This window comes from Apteryx mantelli, chromosome Z (assembly GCF_036417845.1).
Source record: "Apteryx mantelli isolate bAptMan1 chromosome Z, bAptMan1.hap1, whole genome shotgun sequence".
NCBI classification, from domain to species: domain Eukaryota; kingdom Metazoa; phylum Chordata; class Aves; order Apterygiformes; family Apterygidae; genus Apteryx; species Apteryx mantelli.
This window is the reverse complement of record NC_090020.1, coordinates 68,417,762-68,444,111: the sequence shown is the minus strand read 5'-3', so window position 1 is coordinate 68,444,111 and position 26,350 is coordinate 68,417,762. Positions and strand designations below refer to the sequence as shown.

Below are 26,350 nucleotides of genomic sequence, written 5' to 3'. Positions count from 1 at the left end.
TACAAAGCAAAAATCCTTCATACATTTTAAAAGGGGGACATTAGTAAAACATAAGTATGTGAAGGAAATATGGCATTCCAAGTATTACGCAATGTAAAATGATGAGTACCTTGTTTATTATTATATTGTGGTCAAGGACCAATATGAACTCTGATTTATAACAAATTTGCTCTTTTGAAATCTAGGTATTTTTCTGTGTAGCGGAATTATACGGAATTTGCCAGCTTCCTGAAATTCTCTTCATTAGGACCCATATTACTAAGGAAGTCTGTAAAGAAGCATGCAAGGTTATTGTTACTATGTACATATACTCCAGCTTTTGAATATGCATGAAGGTTAGATTACAACTAGGAACAAATGCATAACATTCTTCTGCTAATCAGTAGCAGATCAGAAATTTGGCAATCTTTTCTTGTAAGTTCTTCCATAATGTGTGGTCTGTTACTCTAGATGCAACATGACACTTATGTTTACATTATTCAATAGCATAATTTTTGTAAGACTTCTGGAGGGAATGCGTCACAGCAGAAGGATGCTTTTCATTGGTTTTCATATCTCTTTTGAATCTTCAGGAAAAAAATTCCCATCATACCTACCAGACAGTTCTTATTCTATGTACTTGCTTGTATCTCTGAGGCTATGTTAACAACTTGGGAACAAAAGGAAATGCTTGGAATTTATATTTATAAATTGAACATTTGTAATGGTAACTACAGGTTGAGACAGCTGAAGTTTAACAGGCTATTGAAAAAAATGTACTTAGTTTAACAATTCTTTAAGGCTTTTATATCTCATGTTTTATAATACAGATTCAGCAATAATTAATTTCTTATGTGTCATTGTTAGATGACGTGTTAGATTCATTTACTCCGTAAACTTAGTATGATGCCTTAGTAATTTTTTTCTGAATTTAAAAAGTCATGACATAATCCTAGGTTTAAAAATTAGGGGGAAATTTTAATACTGTATTTTAAAAAACATGTTTATACTGCTAATCTAATTGCATAACTCAGGTTTCAGGAAATTTCATTTAATGTACAAGAGTTCATGAGTCACTAGGTAAATAAGATTCACCAAGTCAATTGACCTACATTTCCCTAAACGTATTATGAATTGCATTTGGTTATTGTAGCGTTGTTCTTTAAAAAAAAAAAAAAAAAAAAAAATCCAAATAGCATTTTTTATAATGCTTTACTTTACAGTATTACACTTCCCTATTGTGACCTCAGGTGATGGATACGTAGATATGTAGAGGCTACAGTGTGAAAACAGACTCACAAAATAAATCCTCTATCTCCTGTTTTGTATTTAAATGCACATTATCACAAGTTAGGGTTTTACATTATTCTGTCTAACAGTGAGAGTTTACATTTATGGTTGAGTTAAAATGATACTAATTTGAAATACAACTCTTCTGTTCTCTCTGTGTTGGTATAAATGAATCATGAATGAATTGGTTATTTTTGATGTCGTTGTGTGTTCTGGTCAAATCGAAGACATAGTTTACAGACTTTTTTTTTTTTTGAGATCTGATACTAGCAGCTGTTGAATCATTTTGCTTAATTCTACTGTTCGCTTGTCATCTTTTGATATATACAAACTAAATGATCATTTTATGCTCATTTCTTTTGAGTATTAGGATAAATGTCCAACTGAATAGTATTTTCCTGCAATGTTGTGCACGTAGAGTTCTTTTCTCTCAGATTCTTGTAGGACTTGAAACAAGATGCTAAAAAAATAGAATAATCTTTTAAAAATTTCATGTGTAGATTTGGATGAATTTCTATAATATGATAAAATATCCAATAATTGATGTTCTAGTGGGCAAAATGCATATCCTATTACCAAGGGAAATCTTCAAGAAAAGGTTTGATGTGGTTTTCAACTTTTTCAGGATTAGCACAAGTTCTGTAGACACCTGTTAAGCCTCATGGAAAAGTAGAAAATTATAAGGATTCATTCTAACACATTAAAACTAATTTAACATATTACTTGATTTTCCTGCTTTTTAAATAATGTTGCTAAGCACAATAAAACTATTATTCCTATACAAGTTATAATTAAACTATGTTCCAGAAGTCGATGTTTTAATTTAAAAAAAGAACCCTTTTCGTGTTAGTCAGACATACGCATCTTATTGTTAGAAGTCATTAAATCATATTTTGATAGATTTGTTGTTTGTCATACCTTTTTTTTTTTTTTTAAAGTCCGACGTGACTTTACTGATAGCCCAAAAATGGGATATGTTTATCCTTGTTTGTTCTATGCCTTTTGTAACTCCTATTTTGAAACTGAGCTCTTCTGTGAGTTGATGTTTACAAGTTTAATAGATTAACACTGTGATTATTAAAAACTTTTAATTACATTTTGTCATTGAGTTCATCTGTCTGCTTCCAGTACTTTTATAGACCTTGTATTCCTATATGTATGCATATATGATAGAACTTCATTAACAGGGATTCCTTTTGAATTATCTAGAGTCCCTTTTGATCCTGTAAGGACTAGAATATTCCTTCTATTAGGAAACACAAACAAAATAGAAGGGGGAAGAATATCCTAACACTGAATTATTAAGCAATAGTGAATCACCTTCTTACTGCAACCCAATGTGTGTTGAACATAATAGAAAAATGCATTCTAGTGAAACAGTGAAAAATGAATGTAATCTAAATTACTGTGTTCTCTATATTAGAAAAAAGTGGGACTCTTAAATGTAAAAGGAGTTACAATGCTCAGCTTGTATAGAACACACCCAAGAAATGATGTTTTGTCTCAACTATCAGTCATTTTCTGTGAATTTTAATAAAAATAACTTAATGAACAGTTAAATCCAAAGAAAATAACATACAAAATGACCAAAGCTAAACAAAAATATAGTTCTTGCATCATATCTTGAATCTCTGGCCACCAATTAGGTCATATTCTAAGAGTCTGGACAAATAGCTGGGTGAAAAGTAGTCTCTCAAGACTGTTTGCATTAGGAAATTTGGGCTATAGAGGACAAAGGCTGTCAGCAGCAAATCTCCCTCAGGTAATGTTCCAAATGACTTAACTGTTTGTGTGGATGGAATAACATTGTTTCCATCACCATTATAAAAAGCTTTGGATGTTTTGCCTAAAATGGAGATTTGAACTATTTTAAATTACTGTGATTTGTTTCAACTGTTGTAAATACAGCATATCAATGCTGCCTATTTTAGCTAAAAGTAGTCCAGTTTAGCATGTGTGCTTTAAGCAGGCTTTCCAGACAGTGCAAGTAACTTTGAATTACAGGTGTCTAGCCCTGTGTTTCTACAGGCTAGACGTTTTGTGAAAGGTGCTGTCTGCAGTTGGGAAGGTGCTGTTTGCAAGAATATCTGAATATTAGAATAACTGCCAGAAAATATTCTCTGCATCTTTAAAGCAGAATATTCCACTGATAATGTATATGCTGTAGCTCAAAGCAAAAATTAATGTAAGAGCAGTCGTAGAGCTTGGTCACTGAGGGGATACTAGAAGCAATGTGGGACTGTGCTTAAGGATCAGCTATTAGTTGCAGCCATCTCACAGATGTATAGTATTCTGTGTTAGGCCAAAGATGAATAGGATGACTTGCTACAAGGTTAAGCATTCAAGAGCATTCCTATCGAGTGCTATTGAAATGGTACTAAAATGTTTTTTGCAACATGGTGAGAACTTGTGTGGACATAGACAGTATTACAAGAGCAACAGGCTAGCTACAATAATGCTACTGACATTTCAGCTGCTGTTCTGAAATTGTTCTCTTTTGTCCACACTGTTAATTAAGCTATTTTTCAGTACTAGTGCAGAAGTCTGTGTACTGAACCTCAGTAGTGGGCCAGTTTCCTTCTTGATGTAGACAAGCTTCTACGTATCTGTCATTAAAGGTAACTAGTATGCTGAAGTATACACAGAATTTAGCACATAAATCTAAATCTCTTTTTGAAGGTAAGCAGTTCATACTTTTCAGATGATGTTCAAGAGTAGCATTAAGTGCAGCCTAGGCCAAAACTGATTAATGACTATTGTGAAATCTGTGAATCAAGAGTCTTAGCAGCTTCCTCTTGCCTGTCCATAGGTAGCAGTTAATGTCCGTAGTAAGTGTTTACTACTGGGTAATCCAGAAGTAGAAATGTATTAATAGGATTCTCAGAACATGAACCTCTTTGGCAAAAAAGCATGCATATACTTTCAATAACCAGTTGAAACATTCAGTTCACTTCTAGAAAACTGCATTATTAGCAAACATCATACAGTGTTTTCAGGATTGAGTCATAACTAGCTCACCTTCATCCAAATCCCAGTTTTGTCTAGGCTTGGAAAGTAATGAAATTGTTTAATCCTAGTTTGATTAAAGAAGCATAGACTTGACTATAATAAACAATGATAATACTGTAGCTCAAAATAGAAATATGCAAACAAGTGAAAAACAGCCTGGAATGATGAAACTTCTTCAGATATCAAACTGGTAGTCTGCAGTGCTGTAAAACAAAGGACATAGCAAATCAAGCTTTAACATGCATTTCAAAGTGTGATCATTCCTTGCAGCCTTTCCCAAGAACCAAAAGTATATAATACACTTTATGCTGAAAAACAAAGCACTAATGCGTCATGAAATTACGTGCGAGACAGTGTGACATTGCATTTGAAGACTGTGCATAGGAGCTGTTTTTCAGTGAAGAGAAACACTTGGCAAAGTGTGCCTTTATTGAAGACAGGCTTACTGGATTTCCTTTTCATGAAACTACTACTCAGCCAAAAATTCTCCAAGCATTACCACTGTGTTAGATAATAAGGATATAGTGGATGTTCTGTGTTTTGGTTTTTCAAAATTCTATTAACCCCTTGTGGGTTATTCCTTGAGGGTGAGTTCAAGCTGTTCCTAACATAACTTAATGGGATAAAAGTATTTAGAATAATCTTTTCTTCATTTAATCCAATCTAGCTGCAGTATTTGTTCAACTGGTTACCATAAAGGATTTGGTTTAGGGCAACATTTTTCTTCAGATGAGGAATGTAACTTACAAATTTTTATGTGCCTCATATGTATGACTCTGGTGTGGAGTTGTCATATGTAAAGGGTACAAGATACCAGAATGGAAATCTGTCGGGGTGCTCAGAGGAAGGTACCACCACCACCTGTCTTCTCCCTCCATCCGAACCCCCCTTGCCCAAACTTTTGCCTTGAAGGCTGTATTCCTTCTACTTTTTTTCTAAATAGATCAGCAGCTTGCAGTCTACTTTGAAGAATAAATGTAAATGTACATGAAATGCAATTAATAAAAGTGTTTTTCCCACCATTCTCTTTGCAGATATGATTGAAGAAAAACCTTCTATCTTTGGCCAAAATGGCCTTGTATATGAGGCCTGTGGCTTGGGGAAGTTTGTTCTTCCATCCTAATTGTGTCAAGTAAGCAGGCGGCCAGGTACTTGTTGTACTAGGAGTTCAACTTAAATGAAAAGTTGTTTGCTGATCGTTTATAAAATATTTAAGACAGTGTGTATTGTTCTCTGTTGTTTCATTTCCTATGCAATACTTAGTATTCATTTTACATTCTGTCTTCTACAGTTGCAATGGTTGACATTAGAATGGTATTAGTTTCCAGTGCAGAAGGTGTTCAAGAAATAAAATCACATTCTAGAATTACTCGTAGTCTAGAATTAAATGTATCCTTTCAATAAATGTGAAATGTAGAAAACAGAAAATTAACTGTTTGCAAGTAAAAATGCATATACAACTATTTTAATTGTAGGTGTTAATTAGTGTGGGCTTGCATAGCGTTAAGCACACAAAGGCCTTAACTGTTTGTGTGGTCACTGATAGTCTGTTATTTGTGTGTTTGCTTTTTTGCTGCTAAGCAAAATCTACTAAAAATTTCTTTCTTTGTTCCCAGTAAAGACTAAGAAAGACTGCTTGGGGAGAAAAAAACTGTCTTGGATAACTTTGTCAAGCAGTTAATGTTAAATGTAATATTTAACAATTTTAATTGGGGGGGGGGGAGGAATAATCTTTCTACCTTCATGTACACCAGGCTGATCTGCCAGAGCGCATATTTGTTTCTAAACAGTGATTTTTTTGGAAATGAAATTAGACAGTTTCTTCATTGTAGTTTTCACTGGTAGTTGCATTTGGTGTTAGCTAAAGTACAAGCTTGGGTGTATGTGTGTGTGTGTAGCTAGATTATCCTTTTTCAGTATTGCTAATTCAATGTATTTTGCTGCTTAGCGAATAAATCCCTCTTTAATTGGAATATCCCAGCTCAATTCAGCCTATACTGCTTGCTACAACTTGCTTTTGTAAGCAATTATAGTTTGATGAAGTTTGTGGTAGTTTAGAAAATTTGGTTGGCTGGATACTGATAGAGAACTTTTTGTAAGAATGTCTGCAGGCAACAAGTTACTCCCCAAGATAAAGAAGCTTTCAATAACTCTGCCAGTCCAAGTAAAGAAATTGCCATCACCTTTTTGTTATGTCTTTAGCCATCTTTTAAGTAAATATTGTTATATGACTAAATTGCAGCATTAAATAATTTTCTTATTCATTTTAGAAAATTCTGCACATCTTACAAGTAGCTCAGAACCTAGTATAAACCGATACGTAGTTGTATCAGTGAGCTGCACTTGCACTCTCATCCCTATGTAGGTTTATTTGTTTTTAGGATAGGGTAAAGGAATTGGATTTTTTCCTCTGAGAGCCTTTTCTTTTGGTGCATGGTAGTGCTATCTCTGCTGGGTATTGGAAGGAGGAGTGTCTGAGATTGGGGTTACACAACCTTCTAACATCTCGAGTGTCTGTTTTGTCTGGACTTCCTTCGTGCAACATTCTTGTGCAAAAATTTCAAGGCTTTAGTCTGGAGCACTGGGTCAAAGAATATCTCTTTGAAGGGTATGCAGGAGAGTTTTTGTTTCATTACATAGTGTTTCATTTTCTATCAAAGAATACTGGTTTTGAAGAGCTTGCTATGATGGCCGTTCAGAACAAATTAAAAGAAAGACATTGTACCATGTTTAGTTTGTCTGGTTTCAAAAGGGTTATTCAACATGCAAGTACTTGTTTGGTTTTATAAGTCTAAATATGCAAGCAGAGTTTCTAGTCCACTAGAAAGAATAAAAGTAAGCCATCGATATAGCCTTGTAATCAACAGGAGTAGCCTCATTTTTTGAGCTGTTTTCTATAGTTTTGCTTTTTAAAGACCAAGTTGCATTTTCCTGTCCTGATAAAACAATACAGTTACATGATCTTTTTCTAGAAGACCTAAGTTAGTATGCCCTGTTATGAAAAATGTCTTTAGATACCATGAATAATTCTTGTCCTGTCAGGAATAGTGAATAAGCAATTCCTTGTAGAGCCTTCTCTCTTCAGCACAATCTTTTTTCTTTCTCCATTTGTGTCATAAATCCAAGCTGTAAGTAAGACACAAAACCTAGCCCAACTTTTTACTTGGTGGGAAAGTTCTGTGTACAGACTCAGAAATTGTTTCCAGTCACGAAGTTCCAGTTGAATCATTTTAGTAAGTCAGAAAGGAAAAAGCTTTCCTTCTCTGGAAAGAAAGCTGCAGCTCAGTAAGGCTATGGAGATCCTTGAGTGTCTTGGTCACACTATGAGAGAACCTGGTGCTTCTTCAGTACTACCTGTCTCTACTTGATAGATCAATGATGAAATGAAAACAGATGCCAACTCTTGAAAACTTTTTAGGTACCTTTGAACTACTTTCAGGGCTGCTTTCTCAAATCGTCAAGGATAACCTGTGTTAAGTGAGGACATGGATCATGGAGAGAGCATCTAATGCTTGGATCCATAGAGTTTTAACATGCAGTTTAGTTCTTGTATTGCAAAGCCTGCACTGTAGAAGAATTGTTCTTTCTCTTATGCATCTGTTTGGCATACTCGGTTGTATTCACTCCATAAAGCCCATTGGCTTACTTTTTGTGCAAGAGAAAATCTTTGCTTGATTTGGAAATGTTATAATTATGCTGCAAAAGTTTTTTAAGATTATTATTAATAATTCAGATAATTAACATCTGAAGAAGTGGATAGCTTTTCTTTACAGACATCTCATTTTACATATGTGCTCATATATTTGTGTATAAAAATGAGTAACATTATCTTTCTATATAGTTCAACACCATGATAACTTGTATATTTTAAAGATTTCACTGAGTAGCAAATTAACTAGACAGAACCTTTTTAAAGAAATAAATGTGGTGTGCACTAGTATTTCATTCTCTCTCTCTCTTTTTTTTTTTTTTTTCCCCACCCTTAGGTGGCCACATTTTTGCTCCTGTGCCTGCTGCATTTGAAAGCATACCTGGGTCAGCTAATTCTGGCTTTTTGATAAGTCAGAAGTTGAATATTCTTCTTCTGTAATGTCTGTTTCCAAAACAAATTCCTACTATTTTGCTGGCGTTTAGTCAACATAATTGCTACATTGTGTTCTCTTTTGATTCTCTCTGTCCCCCTTCCTCCTCCAGTAAAAGAAAACTGAAAGGAAACATGTAAAAAGTTAAATTATTGAATTTACATACCAACTTTTTATCTTGTTGACAGAAATCTCTCTATTGTATCAGAAAGTATGAGAACTTGATTTCTGGCCTAGAAGTAACTTTAAAGGCTCAGCATATGTAAAGCACAAATTGCAACAACAAACTTGTAGATAGAATAAGCTAAAAACAACTTGTAATATAACAGTAATATATTCTATTGATGATGCAGCTTTTAGAGAGAGACTGTAGAAAGCTTCCATTTTGACTAATTTTATAGATAGATTTAAAGAAACAGTTTTTGTTCAGTGGTATTGAGCCACATATTTTATTGATTATGATTAAACAGTTGAAGCCACATCAACTCTTCCCGTCCCCACCAGGGAATAATGAAAGTGTTACTGTTAGAAAAGATCTTTCTAAAACATGTTGAAAGCCCTATGCACTAATTAACAAAATGCAGTGAACATTTAAGCTGTTAATAGCTGCAGCATCCCTGATGCATAGAACTTCAGTATGCTAACACTGCATAACAGTACTCTATTGTGCATCTCTTTAAGGAGGGTAACTGTGTCCGTTCTTTTCTTGCTTCACTACCTGCTGTGTATGGAAATTGTGTACACTATTTAGCATTTCCTTTCAACTTTTAAAGACCATGCATATTACCTAGAAGCATTATATCTTGCATTAGAGTAAAAGACAGCTTTTAACAGGTTTGGTTTCCTTGTAACTTCTTAAATGCAACTTTGCTTCTTAAAAGCATACACCAACAGGAGTCTGACTTGAATTTGCATTGCTTGATTGATTACTTTCAGTTATTCTCCCCTATGTTTCAAACTATTTGTTACATTGTAACAAAGGTCTGTTACAGTCACAGGAATCTTTATGAAAGAGATGTAAAGAATAGAGAACAGGCATCACAGTGAAGGCGGCATTGGTTTATGTGAACTAAGGATTTCTGAATATTGTGCTTAATAGTAGAAAATGCACTACTGTGACAATATTGTCAGGTTAAACTTTAAAATACTACTTTTTACTTTTTTCCCCCATTCTCAATGACTATCTTATTTTTATAAATAGAAGCCTAGTTTGTTAAATTCTAACCCTTAAAGTTAAACAGTGTTCCACAACTGTCAATAGATAGGAATAAATATGTAATTGGGAGGTGAAGAGAAAGGAACACTTGAATGCTCTATAATAACATTTTGAAGAAATGTTATAGTGCTCTGTGCTCTAACTACCTACTCAGAAAGTTGTCAGCTAATTAAACTGAATCTGCAGTAGCTGTTTCATATATTGCAGTGAATAATCTTTCTTATGACTTCATCGTAGGAAATCTGACTGAAGTTATCAAGTCTTAAGACTTTGCTTTACATCCAAATTTGAATTTGACAGTTCAGATTTTAAGATATTTTCTATCCAGATTAGAGTATGAATTGGCTCAGTAAAAGTCCAGGTGATCCTGCTTCACAGCAGCAATAGCACTGCTTATGTGTAAGTACAGTGTCCCAATTCACTGTCAGGCTCTTAATGTCAGGCTAGCTCCCTTGGGTCTTTTCGGCATGAAGTGGTAAGTGGGTTCTTGCATGAAACTATGAGAAGATACCACACATTTAAAATAAATTAGATCCTCTCCCATCCCAAGGCTGCAGATGATGAAGCAAATGGTTTCTGTATTCAGGAACTTACCTGGGCAGTATTTGGAAAATTTCTTAATGGATACTTTAAAGGAGATTTTGTGGGGTTTTCAAATGGGCGTAAAGCAGATCAGAACTGTTGGTTTGGGTTTTTTTTTCTTGCTTGTGACAGAATTCCTCAAAGGTATTAGTTTTTTAGAATTAATAATTAAGTTATATTTTTATGATTTATATTGTAAACACATGCACATAAATGCAAGTAACTGTTTTGATGAGTATTAAAAGTAAGTAATTCACTAAGCACCATCAGAGACATGAAAAAATACAGAAATTATTCCCAGTGTACAGGAGTGACCTGAATTTGGATTCTCACTTAAAATGTGGAAGACCCAACCCAGAGCTTATGGTTGGGGCTTTGGGTGTCCATGATGAAAACTAGATTTTATATACTGGAAGCTGAACAGTCATCTTTAGTCAATAATTCACCATAATGTTCATGAAGATTTGTGCAGCCTTGTAAGCCAATCTGCTTATTATGACTTCTAATAGGAACATAGCATAAGTAATCAGAAGTGCAAAGTGAATAAATTTTGTCTGACAAAATATCACCATCCGTTAAATACAACATTTTATTTAATAGTATATACAAAATTGAGCTAATTGGGGGAATCGGGACAATGCTGTCTAACTACTCTAGGTGGTCTCTAGGCACTGGTACTTCTGTCTTACTTTCTTTAAAGCCCTCTCCCCACCTGTTGCTTTCTGTTTGCCAGCTAAGAAATAGTGCCTGTAGTGACTTGTTGCTTAAGACGGTAAGGTAGTAGTAGAGTGTTGCCATAACTCTGTATTATTCTAAGAGGAGTCAAATTATTTCAGCTGTCTAGTTTTCTTCTTTCTCTGTCTAAATGCAGGTAAATGAAGACTCCTTCTCATCCTTTCATTTGAAAGTTTACAATCTACAACCCCGAGGTTTTTTATTCATAGCTACTTGATGGTTTTGTGCTATTTTGTTTTGTTATTTTAATGTTGTGGAGTTCTGGTAGAATATTGAAAAACTGTGTGCTGTAGAAAACTGTATACTTTTTCATTAACTGTGAAATACAGATTTAAAAGAAACACTTCTATGCGTGGAAGCAGAAGACTTGCTTACATATGCTGTGAATGAGTTCTAGAAAGAATGTTGTACTGAAACCTTGCTGTGTTCTGCAAAAAAAGAAGTTTATAAGATCTGCTGCAAATAATTCAATGACTTTTTTCCACCTTGTTTTAGATAAACATGTTGTTTATAATTATCTCAATCTAAAGCATGTCATGTCCACAGTGAAGTGTCAAATGACTATTAGTAGCAATATCAGTCTATTTCATGAAATATATTCCTAACTGTCTCTCTCTTCCTTTCCCCTCTGCTTCATTTCATTTAATAATGGTTTTCTTAATTTCACTCACATGGAAAAAAATGCAAAATGTAAAATCAGCTTTCATTCCCCCCTTTCTTTAATTTCATCAGACTTCCAGACAACATGTACAAAGCTAGGAGATACCAAATTAAAGGAAGAAATGCTTTATTTAATAATTAAATAGTAATTTTTTGTCTTGCTCTTTGATTCTTGGTGGAAAAATTATTACTGAGTATGAAATACCTGTCTTTGCTGAAAGTGGGACTTACCTGTTTTGAATGCTTCATTTTTAATTTCTAAAATGTGGTTTATCTGTCCATCAAGAATACAGGCTGAACGATAGATACTTTTGGCTTATTTGTCATGTGTTACGATTTGTCACAAAAATGCTTCTCTTCTTTGAGGTTTGTCAAGGCACCGATAGGAGCAAAATCTTAGATTTTGTTGGTATTTTTAGTATTGTAGTTTAACAAAACTACTACTCAGCAGCTTTTGCCATAAATTTTACCATCAATCACTTTTATAAATACAACTTTTCTATGACTTTTTTTCCGGAGACCAAATATGAATATAGTAAAGTGTTTAAGGTTTAGAGGAAAGTGGGTTTTTTTTGGGGGGGGGGAGGGGAGGAAGGAGAAGTTTTCCACTTATTAATGGGAAGCCATGTTCAAATTTGTACACAGCACCTGGAGTTCTTAGAAGTCCAGTCGAGTATGGGCCTGTTTACTCTTTCGCTGTGCTCTCGGAACAAATCCAAGCGACGCCGGCTGCACGGTGTGCGGGATGTGTTATGGCAGAATGTTTGCAGTAGTTCTTTCAACCAGCACAAAATAATGCTGGGCACGCAAAATACTGGGAAAGTTGAGCGAGCCTTTGTGCGGTGGAAGGACAGGGAAATTCAAGGAGGTTCTCAAGGAAGTGCAGAGACTGTTTTGCCATCACGGCTGTTAATGTAGGAACTCCTAAGCTGTGAAATACAAACTGATGAGTAGTTTGCTGAAACTAACAGCCTTAGCAAACGTTGTCTTTGTCAAGAGAGTTTTAGGATGCTGACACCTCCTTTGGCATAATGGCAGTCAGTAGACTGAAAAGTACTGTCAAGGACTTTGGTTAATTCCAGCCCACGTGACAATTTCTGCTTTTATCGTAGACTCCTTCTTCAGCATATTCTTTGCAGTTTCTCTTTCGGATTTTCAGCAAAGTCACCTGTGTAAAGAGATTTTCTTGAGTGGAAACTTTCTTGTAATCATTATTGTATCCTGTTTCATGTTTACAGTGTTTGGTTTTCTGTTTTTTTTAATACGGTTCTTTCACTGCTTTCCTCAACTTTTTTATAAAATCTCTCTGCAGCATGGTTAGATGGAAGAACACATTATGGGTAACACATGTTGTTCACAGATTACTGTGATAATGCAAAAAGATTGTGAAGCCTAAAAGAAAACTGTATGCTATGTGATATGAAATTTCCTAAGGGCAAATATGCTTTTTTTTCCTCCGCCTTGTTATGTCTGTAGCTGTTAGATAAATGTTGTCTGACCATGTTTAGTTCATTCTGCTCCATTTTTCCACTTACACTTTGCATAGTAGATTTTGTTCTCTTGCGTTTGTTTCAAAAATACCATAGTGAAGTGTAGAAATGTAAATGTTCTTATCCTCACTTACAGCCTGAGCGGTTGAGCACATTAAATAAAAAGCTTCTTTCTCAGCAACTACTTTGTGGGTATTATGCAAGATGTTCAATGCCCTGTTCTGTGCTTTGATATAACAGCTCTTAAAGAAAGTGTATTGCAACATGAATTTATAGCAAAACTTTATACACTTTGCCTGCTGTTGGGGGCAGGGAGGAGAGCAAACTGTTGTAAACTCCTATAAAGTACTGAAAACTTCTGCTTTCCCTCCTTTCTAACAAGTGTAAACTATTGAGGTTAAGTAGGTGGGGCAACCGGAAGTAATTACTAAGGCCAGTGGCATTTTTGCGGTTTAATAAAGGCAGAAGCTAATTATTCAGTTTTTATTTAAGTGAAATGATGCCAAAAAGGAGGTTCCTGCAGAGCAGCTGCACTCCTTCAGTGTTACCCTAATTTACCACAGACACAACTGTCACAAACAGAACTTTTAAACTTGATATATAGCCACGAAAGTAAGGAGCCCTTTGTCTGGAGTGCATGCAGAAGAACTCCTTTATACAAATCAACCGGCAGATGACGGACAATGATGAAAATTTGATTCTTTGAAGTCATAATGGTCATTGAAATGTGTGAAATTCTGGTATTGAAAAGAGAGTGCCTAGCAAGACTCTAAATCCTGGGTGGTTGCTGGAAGCTTGCTGGGAGGTTTTTCTGTGTTTTGACATCAACTTCCCATTGCTTGTTCCCTGTTTCCTTTATTTAAAAAAAGGGGGGGGGGACTTAAACAGTAGATAGTTGATAGCATTTATGTACAGTTTTTGTCTATGCATGGAAAGAAATGTCATAGTAGAAACGTGACACCTTTAGGCACACCTGACTCATCTGTTCAAAACTACTTGTTTACAGAGATATTTTAAATGCCTTGATCACTTTCCCCTGAATTACTGAGTTCATCTTCTTGTTTCCTTTGGAATTTGTGGTGCTAGTGGGGTACTTAAAAGAATGAAATTTTCGTTCCCTTCTAAAGTTACCGTTATGCTGAATATTGCTTTCATTGACACTGCATCTGTGAACCAGTTTTTCTTTCTGCTATACAGCACTTTTATCATTTTCTATTGCTCTTTCAAGAATAGCTTTACCAGGCTTTCTACCGTGACAAGTGTTCTTAAATAGCATAAGTTACAATAAAGACAAAAACTCCTCTTGATTTTTAAGCAATTTGATGTGGTTTCTGCTGTTTAAAAAAAGTAAGAGTGTCATTTTTGTCTCTCCCAACTTATTCCAGGAGCCAAAATGCCTCTAAATTGATATTTTAAAAGTTCAGAAGTTACTATTTAAAAAATCTATATATGTATTAAGAAAAACAGAATGTCAGAATGCATTTTTAGATGACAGCCTGCATTAAAAATGAGGTGTTTTTTAATTTTTAGTAAAGCAAATCTATACAGTTCAAATCTCAAGTCTTCTAATACAGCTTGATACATTGTCACCTTAATATTTAGAATTTTTGATGCTGAACACCTCGCTAATATTTTAATATGCTAATAGAGCAAAATTCAGTAAGGAGCATTAAAAAAAAGATGGCAATATGAAACTTGCCGTCAAAAACATCTTTGTTTTGGAAAGTTGGTTCACAGGTGGCTTCAATGAGAACTTGAACTCAGAACAAAGCACTGAAGACACAGTAGAGAGTTCAACCCAGTGCAGCATAGTTCTTTTCAAGTATTATATTGTTTTAATGGAATCTTGGAGCGGGAGCTTTAGCCCATTGAAATGTCGCTTAAAGGACAGGTTCTTCTGTCACTAGCTGGAGCTGTGTGGATGAAATGATCACAATAGAGTGTTGTAATGCATTTTAAAAGTGTGAGAAATCAGTTTGTCTAGACTAAGAGTGCGCCTACAGGGAATAGGAATTTTAGAGCTTCTGTGCTCTTTAGGTGTCAAGTATGTGATAGATGCCAAGCCTTTTTATTCCATATCTTTGGCAACAGCTCAGCTATGCTACAGTACCTTACATGTCTACAGCAAGCAAAAACAGTGATTTTATGTCAGGACAACTTGGGCTTCAGAATCCAGAAACTCATTGTCCTAACAACTGTCTGTTCAATTGCCAGCTTTAAACTGGGGGAGATATCAATAAACAATTGCTGGATTCCCAGAAGGCATGGAAACTTTAGCTATAATGAATCAAAGTATGAAGAGCTAGCAGCACCACATAGTTATTGTAATTCCTGAAAGTAGGCAGGTTTTAGTTTTCACCTTGAAAGATTTTTATGGGATGAATCTCATATTATTAGTAAAATAACTTTGATTTGGAGCCAGTTGAGTGCCCAGAAAATATGTCTTGGAGGTGCTTGGGGTTTTTTTGGGTTTTTGGTTTTGTTTTTATCCAGATAAACAAGTCTAGGCATTTCTTTGCTACAGTTACCTCATAAATGCAGCATTCACCAGTTTTCCATAATGGGGTTTTATTTATATTGCATTCTGTATGCACTAATATGTTATATTTTTATGGATTTTGGTATGGAGGCTTCAAAAGAGGAAATTGAGTATGTCCATAATGTTGTTATATATAGCATTTTATTTTAATCCTAGATAACTCTGAAGTACTTAAACCTCTAAATCTTAAGCGTAAAATTCATAATGGACATACAAGTTGCTGAGAATAATAGTAAAAAAAAAAATTTGGTTTCATCATTTTCATCTGTTTTGAAGCTTGCAAGTTTGGAGGTATTTGATGATAACAAAAACACAGAATCTTTACATGTAGCAGGAACAGATTATTTAAGAAGAAAAATCAAAATTTTGGTGAATATTCATATGTTTTCTCCATGGAGGTATTTTGGGGAAGTTTATATGTAAAGGATAATTTACTGGCCTGTTTGTAGAAACAGGCAAGCTGTAACACTGAAGATCCACCAAACTTTTACTGCAGGTAAAAAAAAAAAAAAAAAAACAAAAACAAAGTTAAAGCAGTTTGCCAATTCAAATAAGAAAACTTTAAGCTATTTCGTTCTGAAACTGTGGTTTAAACTTCAGCAGTCATAAATGCCAGTCTGTCAAGATGTTTTTTGACTGAATGTGTTGCAACATTTTGGTAATTGGTAGTGTTTCTTTTTCATATCATGGCTAGACTCATATTAAAAATAAACATTATATGGTCCTAATGAAACATTTATAATTAAATTGTAAAGATATTTGGACAGTTTCTGGTAGGTAGTCCGAGTACAGTTTTTAGAATTTGGAAATTTTCTGTGTGTGTGTGTGTGTGTGTGTTTTGTTCTACTTGTAAAGGCAAGGCAAACACTTTAAACTTGCTCCCTGATGTGGTTTTGAGGCATTGATCTCCCAAAATTTCATTTCTGAAGTGAAATGAAAAATGAGACATTTCTCATTTCAGAGGCTGATCTGGTGACAGCATCAAGAGCTATAAAGTTGGCCACAAAACAAAATGCTATGAAATTAGTAGCTACAGATGTGTAAACCCACAGTGTTTTAGTTAAACTTGCTTGCCTTTTCATTCAAGTCATGCCCCCGCTGGCGAGATGAGTTCAATATGCCTGAAGTTCTGCTACACATTTTGGACTTCTACCGGTTTACTGTATGTTCTTGGGGAGGGGGAAGACCCAGGAGCTACCATTGGCCTTTTAAGTATATATCAGGAGTAGTTTAGCATCCTTAGAGGAAGTATTTGATATTTGATTTCACTGTCTTTACTGTACTGGGATGAACTGACAGGTTAATTTTATGTAATTACTGTTTAGTTTTTAAAGAGAAAGTTCACTTTAATTATATCAATGCTGGTGAGAATAATTCTTCATATCAATTCTTGTGAGGTTTTTCTCCGTCTTATTCCTTGTTAAAGTCAGCTAATATTTTTCCATTGTTTTTGTGATACTTCAGTTTTTATCTTTTGTTAGGTTTATTTGTTGAGAACTCACAAGTGAAGTCTTAGTAGAGGCCATCCTACTACTGACTTTATAAAATTTTATAAGCAGTTTTCTTTTGTAAGTTGGAATCTCCTGTATCTTTTTGTTCTTCACAAAAATACCTAAGAATGTTATCAATATCAAATGGTGCAAAAGCTTGAAAAAACATCCCTATCAAAAATGTCAAATCACTACAATGCCTATTTAAGAAACATGGGCTCAAACTGACAAAGAGACTTGAGCATTTGTAGGCCTGGACGTTACTGTGCGTAATTGTTAGAGCCCCTGGTCTTGGCATGCAATTAACAGTGCTAAATCAGATAGCCTCATAATCTGCATATGCTGAATCTGAGTGCTTCAAAAAAAATGAAATAGGTCTGCGCTCTGAGATGGAGAACACGTAAGTTAGCTGAAGACCTCTGAAATATCTGAAATTTTGTTCCTCTCTTGATCTTGAACATCAGTGAGTAGTGCTGAGAAGTGACTCTGAAAAGCTAATATCCATAGCTTGAAACACTCTTAGCCTAGCCATTTAAAGAAGAGAGGTCAATTTTATGTAATAACCTAATGGTTAGAGGAGAAGTAAGAGCTGAATTCTAGTACCTGCTCTGCAGTCTCAACCAGTATGTTATTGTGGAAAAGATAACCACCTGCCTCTTCCTTCATACTAAGCACAAGCAAAAGCACTTACACTGAAGCACATAGTGAGCTAGCTACGATTTTGGTGAATAGTACTGTTTATATGAGGCTTAGGCTCTCAATATTAACATAAAATTTCAGGATTTGTCAGTCTGTGCTCTAATTTTTTTCTTCTTCAAGGAGGTGGGGCGAAGAAGAGCATATGTTACATTTCCACGTCTGCTTTAGCTGGTGTAAGTTGGAGCAGTGGTGGCTTTATGGCTGTGGTCAGAGGATTGGAGGGAATGTCCTGTCCCTTCTCTGGCCTTGGGAGTTGTGTAGCTGGTTGGTGCGCAGGTTCAGATAACTGATCCATACAAAATCTAATTCAGCCCAGGGAAGCAGGGTGATAGAAGCCCCAGCCTGGATCAGCTTCAGTTTTATAAAACTGCTCTCTTAATGTTTCTATGAATTTTTATTGTAATTTAAAAAGAAAAATCAAGTATGAAATTGTGTAAAAACAGCAAACATTGTTATTTTACAAGCCTTTTACGTGAACCATTTTTAACAAGATTCATTTTATCTTTCATAGGATATCACTGCTTTAACTGGTGTTCCAGATGAGCACATCAAAACCAGAAAAGTTCACATTTTTGTTCCAGCACGTAATGCAATGCAGGCAGGAGTTAACAATACGAAGAAGTGGAAAATGGAATTTGATAACAGGGAGCGCTGGGAGAACCCTTTAATGGGTTGGGCATCTACGTGAGTAGTTACTAAGTTTGGATATGTTTTTCTCTTATATTTGGCTCTTACAGTTGTGTAAATTTAACTCTAAAATGTCCTTTCTACCTGTCAATCCGCTTGTGTTTTAATAGTACTTACAGTAGGTAGCTGTGTGCAGGTCACATGATTACTGATCTGTTATGTTTAAAAACAGGTTTTAGCTCACAAAATCATCTGGAAGAATCTGAAAAAAGTGTTACAACCAAAAAACGCAGCTATTACATTTGCAGTGATGTCATTGTATGTCAGCATCAGAGAAAGAAGATTAGTTATTTGAAGTAGTAAATCCTTTTTAACTGTCAATTGCATGTTTTTCATTAGGTTAAACATAAAATAATGATATCTAGCTTCTGGAAATTCCGAATGAAGCTTTATGAATATCCTGAAGATCTAAAATGAGGAACCATAACTATTTAAAAAAAAATACACAGTTTAAAAACATTACACTGTTTGCCTTAGTGTTGCTATTATTAGGAGTAAAAAATCTTAAACATGCCAAAATTCAGAAAAATACTAGCCTTAGCTAATTATGCTATAATTTAGAGATGTAAGTATAATTTAGATGCAGCTAAATTTTTTTTCATAAATGTATTACCTTTATTTTACAGTGTGATTAGAATTCCTATAAAGTGTGATGACTGTCTGCAGTTCTCATGACAATATTGTAATTTGAAGGTTTCTTGTTAGAGACGTATTCAGAAAAGTTAATTATTCAGCATAAACAAAAACCAACCACTGCAGATTATTTTTCAAGCTTCAAAAAGGATCTGACACCTATTGAAAGTGTCTGGCCTGCAATCATATAAATGTTAGAGGTTATGATCAAAGAACACAAAATTCTGATGAAAAAAAACCCTAAAACTTTAAATGTAATATGCTTTGAGGAAGTATTTTTGGAGAGCTATTAATATTCTAAATCCAGCCACAGAATGAATAGTTTTTAAAATAAGTGTATCCTGAAATATTAATTCAAAACAACTCTGAAATCAAGTCTTCCTGTTATGTTGGTTTCCCATAAAGAAAACTGAGGATACTCACAACCTATAACATCTCGGTTGTATTCGTATTACAGAGCAATTAGTGAAGCCAAGATAAACTCTCAGTAAATTAGAGAAAAGACTGATTGGTGATTAAAATAAGAATTGTATTAAAATATTAATTATATTAAAATGCCTGTTTTAAAACTTTAAGCCTGTATGTAATAATGACTACTTCTTAAACAGGTCCCCAGATTTCTTACCTTTTCATCTTAAGCATATTTAAATTACTGTTTCAGAAGACAAAACTGCAATGATTTAATACATATACGATTTGATGATTCCACTACTGCAAGTAACCACTACATTTAGCAAGTAATGACCAGGTTGTTTTACAGTGGCCTAAATCAGTTTAAGTGATAAACTATTGACCTACGATATCCCTTTCCCTCCATTCTTGTGTGCCCCCCAAAACTCCCAAAGTGTCTAGCCACTCAAGTATGGTCTATTTATACCTCTGAACAGATTATAATATTGTAGCAGGTGCCAGTAACACCTACTTTAGTTCAGGTTGAATTTAACTTTTCTTCTAATCCTCCTTTGCTTTTCAGCTGACTTTAACCTCCCCAAACAAATTATTTTCTGGGTGAGATTTTGCATGATCTCAGCCAAAATAATGGCTTTTAACCTTTCTAACAATTGTATCCATTTAGGCCAAATAAACCACCTAGAAAAATGAGCTCTGATGACAATCAGAAAAGCTAAAATTAAGTGTCTACCAGTTCAGCATGTAGGGCTTTAGTGTTCGTTATGTTGTGGTGTGGATCATCATGCCACTGCACCTCAATTTTGGATCATCATCATGTGTAAGTGCTTAGACTTTACATGTTGTACTTGGAAAGAGTTAGGTAAAATCCACACCACAATAAGGGCTCATCTGTTAAATTATCCTGGAGTGAGCTTATTGTGTGAATTTAAAATGGAATAGCTATTCTGATAGCTATTGCTCTGGATAGTTTTATTTTGGGGTAGGGGAAGAGATACTTCCTGTGTAAACAAGCTCCAAATAGGCCAAAAGTGAGTGCTGTCTTGTGAGTTGACTCCACTGGGTCAAGGGTTCTGTAAACTAGTTTATATCTGCTCATTTTTTGAGGAACTCTCCCAAGAACTATTAGTTGACATTCTGGTAATTTCAAATTAGTGTTCAACACCCAGAAATGCCTAAGAAAAATTTCTTCTCTTCAGATCTAATTTCTGCAGAGATTCTTCTGCTGGTAGAAGTATTCCCATTTACTTCTGAATAGTGTAGTGGGATTAATTAATTAGCTCTTTTCCTTTGCACTCTAACTTAATATACTTACCTGTATGTCTTTGCTGTATTTCTATCATTTTACAGTCTCATTTGCTTTTTCCACTGTATTTTTGTCACCACTTCTTGGATATAGTTTTTTTCCATGGGAATTACCTGGTTGTAGATCCAAATGAAATGGTCCCATGACATTTTTTAAAAAAATTTTAATTTAATAACTTTCATTACAGGAGTGCCCATGGACAGTTCTTGAGTATTTCTTTTAATATAAAGTTGTAAATAAAGAAACACAGGAAACATATGGTTTGCATTCTGTAGAATCTTGTACAAGAACAAAATGTAGAATCTCTGTTTGTAATAATTGATAGCTTAGAACGTAGGAAATTCTGCAGCACTATTATTACGAAAGCTATCAGGACATCATGCTGTCTCATTCTGAACTCCACAGTTTGCTCACAGATCATCACAAACTGAAACATATGAATAGCTCATTTATGGAAAGAAATCAAAAAGTTGTATTAAATTGGGTGAAAGATGATCCTACATGAAAACAGAACAAATCATTTTTGTACAATCCTCATTTTCAAACTGCTTCTGTCCTGGAAGGTTTTCACCAAACTTCTGCAGTACTGAACAGACATGAGTCCTTCGCTACACCTCAGATGCACACTTTGCTTCCTAGTAGCATTCCTATTAAGTAGCATCATTTTCTCACCCCAGTCATGGAAGAAGGGAACAGTAAGCAAAAGCTGTTGCAATACTGAAATATTTTGGTTGCTTGATTCTCCACTGATCATGCTATGGACTAATTCATAGCTACTGATTCTTACCGCCTTTGTAAGATAAATTTTTAAATTTCTTTAAGAAAGCTTATCTTAGTGGCTTGTGCAAGTGTAATTTCTGCCTTTATCCTGTTTTTTTGTTTGTTTGTTTTTTGTTTTTTTTTAAAGTGGGGAATATATTGGATATATAGAGAACTCCATTTGTTCCATGTGTACATCAGATAAAATTACACTGTTGTCTTTGCTGGAAGCTAGATTCCCCTTCTTCCCCTCCCCCCCACCTTCAGTCACAGGCTTTGTCCTTTATTGTAAAGAATTCAATGTATCTTTGGTTGCTTTTTCTCTTCATCTACCCTTATAGCTTCAAAGAGAGAGAGCAGTTGAGAGGCAGCTCCTTCAATAGTTTGTTGCAATTTGGTCTTGCCTTGTCAGTTGTCTCCCAGGCTCATGTGCAGTGTTGTCTCAGGGAAGCATTACAGAATCACTTTGCAGCTACAACAGATTTCTTATTTAATTTCCGCAAAAGTTTTGTAGATGAATTCATAGAATCATACTTGTTTTCATCATTTTTGTTGTTCTTAAATTGAATTTTTACAGCAACAAATTAGGTATTCTGATTTTTACTGAGATTTAATGTTTCAAAAAGCTTTTTGCTTGTTTGATTGTTTGTTTTTCAGAAATGAAATTGAGAAATAGCTGATCATCTGAAAATAACCACTATGTAATTAGTTAGCTAGCAGTTTGAGTTTCTGAACTTTGTTTTCAATTGAGGACTGAGATCTGATTGCTGTACTAGAATAATTTATGGAGGTCATATGACTTCAGCCAGGTTGGAATTCTGAATTTGTTCATGTACTTTTCAGTCTCTGATTAATTCCTGTTCTGCTTAACTTTATATTCTACTCTCTTCTGTCTAAGATTATTCTTTCCCTAGTTGTTCTACAGACTTCTGGCTTCCTTGAATTGTTCAAAATTACCTTAAACCTCCCAGTCACCAAAAAGGTTCCTCCCTGTACACAGCTTTCAAAATTAAAACGATTGCTGCAGAGCACTTAGGTTACCTTGGCAGGTAGTTAGGCATATTTGTTGAATAAAAAATTTAAAGCATTAATTTCTGCAGGGAGTTGGGAGGGAAGGAATTGATTCAACAGACCGAAAGAGGGAAAGATTCTCTGCACAAAGTAAGTGTTAATCCTTGGAATAATTTAAAAAAAAAGGGATTTTGAATGGCTGAAATTTGGGAATGATGCTTTTGAAGAATTATACTAGAATAAATTGTTTAATACAGCATTTGGTTAGCACTTGAGATATGGATATAATTATTTCATGCTTCAAATTTGCTTAAAATTTGTCATCTGATTTCTTACAGAGCTGATCCTTTATCCAACATGGTTCTTACTTTCTCTACTAAAGAAGATGCCATTGCTTTTGCTGAAAAAAATGGTACGTATGAGGTCTGTTGGGTTTAGTTTTCTATAGACAATCTTGATCTCAAAGTACTTTTAAAAAAAAAAAGGTACAGTATAAAGAACTTTTGCTCTACTGCACAAAATTTTAGACCATTAGTGGTCTGCTTGAAGAAGTGAAAAATTTCGGGGCAGGGTTGGGGGAGGGAGGAGGTTGTGTTTCTGAGGGTGAGGAAGGCATTGAATCCAGACCTTCTACTTCCTGGAGAAGTGTTCCAACCTCTTAGCATTACTTTTGTAATACTTCTGCAAGCATCTGCGTTTTTAATGAGAACTGAGCCCTTCAGGTCTTGAAGGAAAATTACTGTGAATACTTTATCTTTGAGAGTATTCCAGGCTGAGGGTCCCAGCTACCTGGGAGTGTGATTTTTGCTTGAAGCCTTGGCATGAGCACCTGAATACTAGTTAAGGAAGGACTATCACAACACCTGTGGATGACAATCAGAAAAGCTAAAATTAAGTGTCTACCAGTTCAGCATGTAGGGCTTTAGTGTTCGTTATGTTGTGGTGTGGATTTTACCTAACTTTTCCCAAGTACAACATGTAAAGTCTAAGCACTTACTCATGATGATTATTCAGGTTTGAGAAAAAGATACTAGAAATGCCCATATCATTACTTAATATTTTAATGTGTACGTATGAAATGTGCATAGTATTTTCTGCAGTGTTTTCTGTAGTAGTAGCTTCAGTATCAGATGTAACTGAATACATAAATTTTACAATATTTAGGTCTGCTTTTAGAAAGAAATGAGAAACTTAGGCACACATTTACAATGGAACTTGGCTTCTAAACTGAGATACTAGTTAACATACCTAAGTCTAGAAATGCAATATTCACCCCTCTATCCTTTCCGTATGAACCATCCAAGTTTTGATTAAAAACCTCCTTAAGAATCTCAAGTTTAGCTTCTGCAAATTATGGGTACTGCAGCTATTTGGTACAGCTGGGAAACCCAGCCATTCCCTCTCACCTAAGACCTTCAGGAACCTCAGGCAAGCTCTCTTTTTTCCTGTCCCTCTGAGATATCTCCTATAGTAGGAATAATAGCACTGAATACAGTAACAGGAGAGATCTCTGCCCAAAATAGGATGGTCTGAAGCCAAAGCAAGAAGGTAACACTTGTAACTGGAAGAAATGAAAAGTTTAGTCTGAGACGTAGATTTTTTTTTTTCCTTTCCAAAATCACTGAGGCAGTTGTTTAAAAACACCACAGCTTTAGTAACAAGGATGGAGTCTTTCCACTCCACAGTAGCCTTTAGTGAGGTGATTAGGATGTTCTCCCAGAAGGGGTGAAATCTGCTTTATAACTTCCCCCACCATTGTGGTATTTATGTAAAAGTGACCTCTGCTCTCTGTCATGAACAACTGAAGGTATCTAACTGAAAGAGACTGTTCCAGAGTGTGAAACCTTATCACACACGGCTGCCTTTTGCAATCCAAAGTTAGGCGTAACTAACGTTATGGTTTTTGGATAGCTCTGGCAGCCCAAGTCACTGTGCTGGCAGTTGCGAATCTCTTTTGGAGGCACTCAGCTCTTCTCTATCTAGTGTATAAAAAGATGAAGCAGTAACTTGGGGCTGTAGATTCCATTCCAGGAGCCAAGTGCCTCAAAGTTAGGTGTTACAATGCTGAATGTCGCAATACCAATGTCTGTCTCTGGATCTGGTTCTGTTTACTCAAGCTTATGTTTTAATCAGAACAGTAGGTGAAACTCAATGCTCTCACAGATGGAAAGGATATGTTTTTAAAATCACCATTCCAGTATTTCTTATGCAGAATAGTTAACCTGGAAATTAACATTGTTTCAACTTACAAAAAATAAGAAAATGTTTCTGTGGAATTTGTGAACACACAAAATTGAGGTGCAGTGGCATGACAGCTAGTGTATTTTACTATACATGTTTTGATATTTAGATGTCTTGAGTGTTTCCTGTGAATAAAAGAAGCCATTGTGTGTACAAACATTTGTATGTGCTTTAAAAATGTAAAGATTCAGATGTATGTTGAACATTTCAGGTTTTATCAAGTTTTGTTTTAAAACTAAGGAGGAAATGTGTCATCTTTATTAGTGTCAGTTAAAACTGCATTCTTATACACTTCTAGCTTCAACTCCATACCTCAACTTTGAGTGAAATGTTGCAGCTAGAGAGACCAAACTTTGGAATACTGAGTGCTGCCCTGGCAAATTTCCAGGCACCTGGAGGCTGCAACCAATTTGCATATTGATTTACATAAACACTAATGTCTCCACCTCCTCTTTTTTGACATTTTTTAGCATTTCTCTTGCTTAACTATCATATAATTTACTTGTCTTCTATCACTTCATTGCCTTCTCTCTTACTCCTAATTTTCTATGTTCTTAAAAAAATGCAAGTATTTTATTCCTTTCCAATGCTGAAGTTTTTTTTCCTTGCTCTTCCTTTCTTTGGTCCTCTCACCCTTCTTTTTTCTCTTGCCTTCCAAAGTCTCCTTTCTCTCCCATACTTTCTGGATTGGTCTCCTGTATGTCCTGTCTATGTGATGTTACAGAGTTGTGGAGCCATGAACTTGCAGGCTTGCATACAGAAACCATCACTGTTCCCTGTTGAGGTTCACTGATGACTATTAAGTTTTTTCAGTAATATATCTGGTGGGAGCAATGAAAATTGAAGTATGCAGGATGAAGTATGATGAAGTCTGACAATTATGAGAACAGGCGTATGTCACATTTATGACATTTCTGTATTCTCTGCTGCCAACTACAAAGGAATAAACTAGTGGATGCTTATCTGGAGGAAAAAAAGATTAAAATTAAAAGGTTTAAGTTGCATTCGCCCTGTATTATATGCTGTGCATGTTTAGAATTCTCTTTGTTTCTTGTCTTCTTCCCTCTCTCCCCTGCCCCCCTCCCCAATTTTTCTCCTTGCCCCCAGGCTGGAGCTATGATGTTGAAGAGAAGAGAATTCCAAAACCTAAATCCAAGTCTTATGGTGCAAACTTTTCTTGGAACAAAAGAACAAGGGTGTCTACAAAATAGGTTGGCATTGGTTATCTGTCTGACTGTTAATAAAGTCAGCTGTGCTGTATTTATAGTCCATGTATAATACATCTCTTAATCTCCTAATAAATTTGACCTTTAAACTACAGATGCATCTTGTGATGTCTATTTAAAATGTTTTTGATGTCTCCAATTGAACCTCTTACAAACTTCCCTATATATAGAGGAGATTTGGGGTGTTCATACTTCTAGAAAATTACTGTACTAGGAATCTATCAAAAGGAATGTTTGAAATCAGCTGCAACTTTAAAGATTGTCATTTGTCTTTCATCGTAGTATTATATTCAATATCTTGTTTAAAC

At 35.1% G+C, this 26,350-nt stretch overlaps 1 protein-coding gene across 1 annotated transcript in view; it reads left to right on the top strand.

Annotated features, from left to right (window-relative positions):
• The window catches only part of NDUFS4 (NADH:ubiquinone oxidoreductase subunit S4), a 47,770-nt gene extending 21,634 nt beyond the window's left edge, over positions 1-26,136 (top strand). The window contains exons 3-5 of the mRNA XM_067315142.1: positions 18,283-18,455; positions 22,914-22,987; positions 25,924-26,136. Coding sequence (XP_067171243.1) covers positions 18,283-18,455; positions 22,914-22,987; positions 25,924-26,027 — 351 coding nt within the window. The 3' untranslated portion in view covers positions 26,028-26,136. The remainder of the gene's footprint in view (positions 1-18,282; positions 18,456-22,913; positions 22,988-25,923) is intronic.
• The last annotated feature ends 214 nt before the right edge of the window (positions 26,137-26,350 follow it).